This window comes from Astyanax mexicanus, chromosome 14 (genome assembly GCF_023375975.1).
Source record: "Astyanax mexicanus isolate ESR-SI-001 chromosome 14, AstMex3_surface, whole genome shotgun sequence".
In the NCBI taxonomy this organism is placed as follows: Eukaryota; Metazoa; Chordata; class Actinopteri; order Characiformes; family Acestrorhamphidae; genus Astyanax; species Astyanax mexicanus.
This window is the reverse complement of record NC_064421.1, coordinates 15,249,979-15,258,739: the sequence shown is the minus strand read 5'-3', so window position 1 is coordinate 15,258,739 and position 8,761 is coordinate 15,249,979. Positions and strand designations below refer to the sequence as shown.

The following is an 8,761-nucleotide window of genomic DNA, read 5'->3' as shown; positions in this document are numbered from 1 at the left end:
AGCAACTCATAGTTCTTAAACATAACATACCAATTACAGTATAGAGTACCTGTAACAAGTAGCAAGTCAGGTGTAAACACACCAGACTGTTTTTTGGTTTGTGTCAGATTAGATCATTATTCAAATCACAGATTTCTGCGCACAATTGAATGCTTTCCTTTTATTGTCACATTTTCATCATGTCTGAAATTAGTGTTTGTCTACACTCCCTCACATATTTCTTTCACCCTGGAGCTCTCTGCTGGAGGAGATGATTGAGTTTTTAGAAATCTAGGAGTCTGACACAGCAGCAGCTTAAATTTACTGAAATGGGAGAATGGGTTACTCCAGACCTCTTCCCTTAATTACACATTCTTTTTCTATAGGTGGCAGATCCTTCAGCTTTGCTGTTGAATGGTCTCACATGCTTTGGGTAACTATTTGAATATTTTGCTGCCCTCAGATTTAATTTGACAATAAGTCATTACATATAAGATCCAGTTAACGTTGCTTTAAAAATATTTTTTACTACTACTACTAATTTCAACTTACATAGCACTTTTCACAAATTAATAATTTACATAGAACAAGACCAAGAAACAGTCAAATAGTTACTAAAAACATGAAAAAGACCAAAGTTTAGGGGCCACCAAAGCTGAAGTATCTGCCACCCATAAAAGAATGTGTAATTAAAGGAAGAGTAAGAAGTCTGGAGTAACCCATTATCTTGTATTGCAAACAAGTTTTAGTAAATAAAAGATGCTGCTGTGCCAGACTCTTCCCTTCTTAATAACTCAAACTCTCCCTCCAGCAGAGAGCTCCAGGGATGAAAGTAGTATGTGAGCGAGTGTATACAGTAGACAGCATATAGACTGAGGATACTCTGTGGCAGTGCACTTCTGATGTAGGAAAACAGCAGCAGCTATAAAACAACAGCAGCTCTGCAATTTTAGTTTAGTGTGGGAGTTTGGAGAGCAGAAAAGAAAGATAGGAGGAGACACTGTTTCCCTCTCAACATTACAGCACAGCAGACCTTCATTAGCAGCAATTTATTCCTCATCCAAATGTTACACTTTCGGCTTGGTAAGTTTCAAAGTGCAGAGTTAAAAACAATTATCTTACATCTGACCTATTTCCATCCCTATTAAACTTTAACCATCAAAAAATGTCCAAAGTTTCTTTTCCAAAAAGGAGGCTGGTTTAGAGATGAATAATACAGTGGTTTGGTTCACAGGGAGGAAAAGGAGAAGATAAAAATGGGCTCCTTACCTGTCGGTACTGCTGGGTGCTCTGCAGCATGTGCATATACGTATTGTAGACCAGGTTGGCCATCTCAGGCATGTTCTTTATTACTTGATCAGGCCGGGCTGAGCGTGGTTCAGTCTGTATGGAAAGACAGCGACAGGAACGGAAAGAGTACATTTGTCTTCTGTAAAGAAGTTTCCTAGCATTCAGTGTGATGCATGGAATCTAACATTACCTACTCTATTTACTGGACATGACTGTTTTAGATAGAGACTGGATATTGAATTTACACGGCAGGACAGGAACAGAGTAATACATCATAAATAGAGGCTATGCACCAACAAAGGACAGCACTGAAAAGAAAAAGAGCTGTCCATCACTCAATGGAGTGTGTATTTTTACAAGGGGAAGACCCAGTCAATCACACAACACATTATATTTCTGCCTGAGACATAACTGTATGCAGTTTTGTAGCAATACATGGTGAATTATATCAATGGCTGTAGTAACAAAAAGGAAAACACCTTAAAAAAGTCAATCAATAGAAGTCAAATGTGAAAAGGATTTTTGTTGGTCCATTTGTTATGATTCAGACGTTAAGAGAAAACAGATAAAAACATACAATGTTTCTGTGTGAAAGTGAATTCAGTACTAATATGCAATAAAAAAAGGAAATCCCTTTGTAGATATTTTGCTTTATAAAAACTGAGCAGTGGCTCAATAGTTTTCCAGACAATATCCATGACTGAAAAACTAATCTATTTAATATATACCCAACACCATGGCATCCATTTAGAATGCAGGCCATTCAAAAGCATTTATGGTTAAATCAATAAAACATGAATCCTTCTTTCAGGAAAGAAAAATCATTTCAAATTGATTTCAAATGCAAAAAAGACAGTTAAATGTGTACAGCAGGCTCGGCTAATGGGGGCAAAAAGGCTGGGGAGATGTGGATAACAAGGAGTCATACAGTCCTACTCTATAGCAGAATTCTGTGACTGTCTTATAACCGACTGCTGTTTAACAGGAAGCTTCATCTTTTGACATTTTACTGTCTTTTAAGAGCACCTAATTAGATATCTTCATACTGGCTGAAGGAATGTATAGGTAGGCTTAACAAAGAATGACAAGGCTGACCTTTTAGTTCAGTGAGTTCACTGTGAGGACAATTTAATTCTTCTTTAGCCTACAATCAACAATTAGCTGCCCTTAATTAACTCTCAATTAACTCCTGTTAGATAAGTGCCACAGAATAACTTGTCATTGTCATGGTTAATCTCTACGATACATGTGCAAAATGAAAGTGTGGACACGTTGCTTTTTAGTATAACGTTGCACAAAAAAGGTATTTAAGAAATCAGTACAATCTTATTTGCTTCGGGGGAGCTTTGCATGTTCATTTTCTCAGGCACCTTTAATATGAGACCCTGGGTGTAGGGTTGCACAATAATAATACAAAAAAATCCATTGCAATCTATATTTATATACAGTACCAGCCAGGAATTAAGACACACCTCTTCTCATTTAATGTTTTTCTTCCTTTAATTAATTTTCTAAATTTAGATTAAAACATGAACACATTTAAGGGAATTGAACACATGGAATTACGTAGTAAACACAAATTAGCTAAGATATGGGTAATTAGGCAGCCAAATATCATTCAGCACCTCCAGGACCTCCTTCAAGATACTGAGAAAACTATTCCACCTCAAGAAGCGATGAAGATTAAAATACCAAGAGTGTGCAGAACTGACATCAATGAAAAATGTGCTGCTTAGAAGAATCTAAAGTATAAAACATTCTGGTTCAACTCTTTTTGTTTACTAAATAATTCCACATCCTCCAGTACAGCTTTAATGTATTCAATACTAAATTTACAATGTAAAAAAAAATAATAAAAGGTGAGAGAGGTGTGCAACATTTTGACTGATTCTGTATATTAATAATGCTCTTCATGCATCTAAAGAGTAATATAAATGATAAAGGCCAAATATAATACAAATATGTAAATATATTATGGAAAATAAGAAAGGTGGGAAGTTATCGGTTCATCTGTTCTGGCATATCTGTGAGTTTTTAATCACAAAAACTAACAAAAATCTGGTACTGTATGTCTGTGAGAGAGAACTCACCGATGTGTAGTACTCGTGAGGCCGAATGTGCAGTTGCAGGGGTCGTGCGGTCAGCTGGTTGAAGGCGGGGGTCAGCTCAAAGCAGTTCTGGAACAAGGAGACCCGAGCAAAGATGTACAGCCCAAGTCGAGCTCTGGACATCGCTACCACCAAACGACGTACATCTCTGAACACGTAAGAAAAGAGAGAGAGAGAGAGAAAGAGAGACGATGGTCACTGTTAAATCCTTTAATTCCAGTGGAGAAATTAAAGAGGGTTAGTTTCTCATGATTGGGGGATGTTAGACCCTTTCTATCGATAAGTGTGGTCTGTTAGTTCGCTTCATTTAACAGGCCTGATAATACTGCAGCACCTCCAGCTGAAATTAGCCCTAATTTTAACCCTTGCTGTGTGCAGCCTCTTACACGGCCATATACACTGTATTGCACATACAAGATAACACCTTACAACGTGAGTGAGTATGAAAACTGGCCAGCATGCTAATGACAAGTCAATGTAAATTATGTGAGGTCTGATAGTGGGAGCCAGAAGGATGGAACATATAATTTCCGCAGTTCTGACATTTAACATTCCTCGACCCACAGTGTCAAGTGCACACTGAAAATAGGTCATAGAGGGTTAATATCACCCACAGTGGACAGTAGAGAAGGCATGTCAGTGTATATACAGCAGCTTACATACAAAAGAAAAAACCCCACAACAAAACAGTAATAAAATTCATGCTCTCCACCAACCGCAACATGTCCAGCAAAAATGCTAAAATGTCAATGGAAAAGCAGCTATTGCCTTAGGCACAATGCGTTCTACATTATTTACTGGACTTGGATGTTAAAGTGTGTGCTTTTGAGTGTTTGAGTGCGTCTCTAGATGGTTTACTGCAGGGGGATTTAGCTTCTCCTGCAGTTGTGTGCATCTTCCCAGGTTACTGGCACAGTAGGAGATAACTGCTATGGTGAAACCTAACCCCACCATTATCGCACAAGTGTACAATTTCTCAGCGTCTGGGCGGATGCAGCTGCCAAAGACTTGGGCATGAATCACTGCTTTTCCAATCATTCACAGGCTAGTAGAGAAAAGGTCAGCATGTTATGAATGAAGCAGAGGGAGAAGAATGAGCAGCATCTATACGAGGAGAAACAACTACCCTGATTTACATGCCAATAGCCTCACCAAAACCATGGAAGTGCCCATGAAATATAATGCCTCCTTCAGCAGCCCTGACAAATGCAGCAGTCATGGAACAGAACTGGAAAATGACTATGAAAATGATTGAATACGGCTTCTAAAACAAACACAATACTCAGCCCACCAGATTGGAGCAGAACAGAACTAAAGGGTGGCTTGAAATAGGCTGTTTAGCATCACCGTTCAAGTAAATGTGCAAGAATTTGACAGTCAAAAGGTAAAATGAGGGTTTTGCTGATATCAGTTCAGCACTACGCCTATTCTGAAGAGGCTGCTAGTTTTTAACAAGGCCTAGGTGCTTTTAAGGACATTAAGCGAGCAGAGCACAGCACAGATACAAAGCTATAACTTATTCATTAGACTAAAGCTCCATTTTCAGACTGCACTTTCAGCTTGCTGGGCTGAGCTTCTGTTAGCACTCACAGTAAACAAGCTTCTATGCACCAGAACACAGTGATCATTCTCTCAGTGAATGTGAAAAATATAAAATAAAATATGTCAGTCTTAAGCTGCCTATTAAATATGCAGAGTATTACTATAACAATCATTAGTTTTGCACAGTTGACTGGAAATGAATGCTTTGCATTAACTTATGCACATACACACATCAGGGAGCAGGGGATTGGGAATGCAGCTTTTAAATCTTGTAATAAAATGCATTCAGAGGCTGGGCTTTGATCGTAAAACCTTATTTTGTTCAATATATTTCACCATGATGAGGTGGTAACATTACAGTGCATTAGCTTCTTTCTGACAAAACACCAGAGAATGTTATGTGCTTGGGTTTCACAGAAGTCATCCCACTTGTATACACTCATCATAATCAACTACCCAGAAGAAAGTTTTAGATTTTGCAGTGCTATAAAGAATGAAGATTACCAGGAACAATAAATGATTAGACGTTTTAGAATGATATGGACAATATTGTTTGATCTACACATACAAAACATGCTAGCTGTTGAGATGCAGAATTTTATAAAGGAGTTGATAATATACCCTACGCAGCTTAAACATTCTTTGTGTAGAAGTTTTTGCAGATTTTGAATGGGGGGTGGAGTGTATCCAATAGCACATAGCATGGGTAAGTTTGAGATGCAACAGCATGTGGATGATCATTGTTTAATACAATGCTCTCAAACTCTTCCCAGAGACAAAGTATGTTACCAAAACAATAGCATGAGTTCTGACTGAAACGCATGTGCAAAAAGAACACCCATTAAAGACTGTTGGTTTATTCCTTGGTGGGTGAAAATATATAATGATTAGTGTAAATTACACTTCATTTTGAAATAAAGGCTTGCATTTGATCTGAGATTGTTCAGTCTCTCTCTGAATGCAGTTCAATAAGAAAAGTTATAATGTTTGTTAATGAGGGGATTGCTTTGCGGCACTAAAACTCAGGAGGTTGCATTTATAAAATGAAGGTGCAAAGTGCTTACCTCAAGTGTCCCACGGCTTTGGTGCGGACCAGAGAGAGGATGATGTAGTCATTCTGCTGACCCTGGAACCTGTCCACTGTTGTCACCTATAAGAGAACATCCAAGTGTTAAACACAGGCCACTCGCCCCCAGGCTCAGGCTGATATTTCTTTTTATTTCTTTTTGCCTGCATGTTCCCCCCCCCCCCCCCCAACCCCCTTCGCTCTTTAAGAAGGATTTAGTTCAAATGTTCAAGACCGTATGCTTTCCTCCCCCAAAATAAATGCTGGGGATTGCAGCTTTGCTGGTTGTTTGTTGTCGTTATCATGCTAAAGCACACTGGCGAGAAATGAAGCTTATTCGAGTATTTACCTGGCAGCTTACCTGACTTTATATGATCAGCTCTCTGCTGGTTAAGCACAGTATTTTTGGTCAAGTTAGGAGAAACGGATAGGAGATGGAATTTGCATGCATAAAGAACCTGCAGACCAGGCAGGTGAACTGATCCTCTTTTAATGAAAGTCTTAAAACAAGCCGATTTAAAACATTGCAATGCTAAGGGAGGGAGACATTGCACTGCACATGCTTTCCCCTAAAACGCAGCCAAACCAACTTACACTTCTGTTTTGATTCCCTAGCAGATACAAAAAAGAACAGTTTTATTCACAGCAGGCCAAACATGTAGGAAGAAAATAAATAAACTAAAATACATTATTTAAAGAGAGATTTAAAATGAAGGTAATGAAAACTGGTAATTATGATCGTGTACAAAAGCAGCATCCATGGATCTCTAGTTGTAACATTTTTGGAATATTTAAAAATCATGTTGCTTAAAGAAAAATGAAAAGAGATTTGCCAATTTCTTTCTCTAAAGTGTATAATTAAACAATCATTAAGGGAGGAACGATATCTTTTCCAGGCTGTAGTAAAACTGTGACAAAATTATGATAAAACCAAATAATTTGAAAAAACTTGCCTAATAAAATAGTACAGGGTTGTGACTAACTGTACATATTTATTACAACATTGGGAACTTATTATGGTTACAGTCAGGCTCACCCACATGTTGTTTTTGAATGATTGTGTGGGTTGTAACTCTCCAATAATGGTTCATTCAAATAAAAGAAAAAAAGAACCAAGCAGTAGCAGCAGATTTCACAGAAACAGTAAAAACTCCAGCAACACTAGTTAATAAATGCGCATGATGCTAATTTCTCTTAACATGACAAATTCAACACTGTCACTTTCTTTTTATGTAACGAGATGACAAGCCACCTATTTAGTACAATTCACTGTGCTGGGCTTTTGGTCCATCGCCACTAATAAAATAAAAGACACTTTGATAGCATCTAATAGCCTCAGTATTGAAGAAGCTGAATTCACACAGATAGTAGGACAGTGGCACACTCGTGCGTAGAGAGAGATAAGCTTCTACAGGCTGATAAAATCAGTGAGGCTAACAGAGTGCACTGCCTCCTTCTACACAGGGCCCGATAAAGAGAGAAACGAGGTGCTGTATTACCTGCTGAAGTGCTCCCTGACAAACAGCCAACACCCTTAAAAAAATCTCACCTGTTACTATTCCCACCCACCCAGTTCAGATAAAAACACTGTTCGATCAGGCAAAATTATTTTTTTCCATGTTTTTTGTAGCCTGTTTAAGTTACACAACTACCATTTAAAAATATTTAATAAACTATTTCAGCAGACACACAAAAAGCCCAATACAGTGTTTCTGCATATTGCTGCGCTTAGAATTTTATGCACAAAACATTCCATCAATTTGTGCTATCTTTACACAGCAGGATCCCATAGGGTGTATTTTTAGGTCAAGTTGCCTAAATAAACCAGTATATAGGATAAGCATCATATAGGAGAAGACTTTTTTTTTTTTTTTGCAAATGAAACTTTTGTAAGACTCTAATCAAATAACAGTTAGCTCAGATTGGACAATCCCGATGAACAAAAGTGAATTTCCACAAAAAACACTTAAAAACTATTCAGATTTAGGATCTATACATGCTCAGCATTGCTAAGTGACACCTATCAATGGAAAGCACACCTCGACAGAACATCAGTGTTTGTGCTTTAAATTCCTCAGCAGGACTTGAAATTGACAGATAAAGGGAGCCAGACTTTAAGTAAGCAAAGCTAGCTTTCAAAACAGCCGGGTTGTAAGAGGTATATTCAGTCCATCCCTACTATTTACAGCTCCCTGTTGCTGAACAGACCAAGTTCATCACCAGAAAAAACGTTTTACAAACAAGAGGCCAATGCTAAGATCTGTCCGTCTACAGAGGCCATTTTAGTACATGCAAACTCCTCCCACGAAGGCAGCCTCGTATGAACCCCTCTCCTGAACCAGCAGAGCTAGAGTCTGGCTCACACAGCCATGCTGTACCCCGGAGGCCCAGCCCTGACGGGCTAAATATGCCACACAATTTCATCCAAAATGCTTTGCCCCCCTTTCTACACCCGCTGGTGCTGCATGGAAGATTGCTTTATTTTTAGGCTTCAGTTGGGAGTTCTTCTGAGCATTTTGTATTTTGATAAGCAATTTATGCAAAATCTACAGTACCAGGGAGAACAGTGTAGGGTTCATGACATTAGCTGGTAGTGTTGGTGCACTAGGGAAAGAGTGAAGGGCCTGGGGTGCAAATGACAACATTACTTAATACATTACAAAATTAATCAGAGTGATAAGTGAGAGGAATGCAGCTCCCTGGTCATCTTTAGTGACGAGTCCCGTTTTTGGCTAAATGTGAGTGTGGTGGTCAGCGGAAACATCAATGCAAACAT

The 8,761-nt window shown here is 38.5% G+C and overlaps 1 protein-coding gene across 1 annotated transcript in view; it reads right to left on the bottom strand.

Moving 5' to 3' along the window:
- aqr (aquarius intron-binding spliceosomal factor) overlaps positions 1–8,761 on the bottom strand; it is a 62,492-nt gene that overhangs the window by 1,078 nt on the left and 52,653 nt on the right. The window contains exons 33-35 of the mRNA XM_022673071.2: positions 5,984–6,069; positions 3,360–3,525; positions 1,249–1,362 (exon numbers count right to left, since the gene is read on the bottom strand). Of these exons, the coding sequence (XP_022528792.1) occupies positions 1,249–1,362; positions 3,360–3,525; positions 5,984–6,069 (366 nt within the window). The remainder of the gene's footprint in view (positions 1–1,248; positions 1,363–3,359; positions 3,526–5,983; positions 6,070–8,761) is intronic.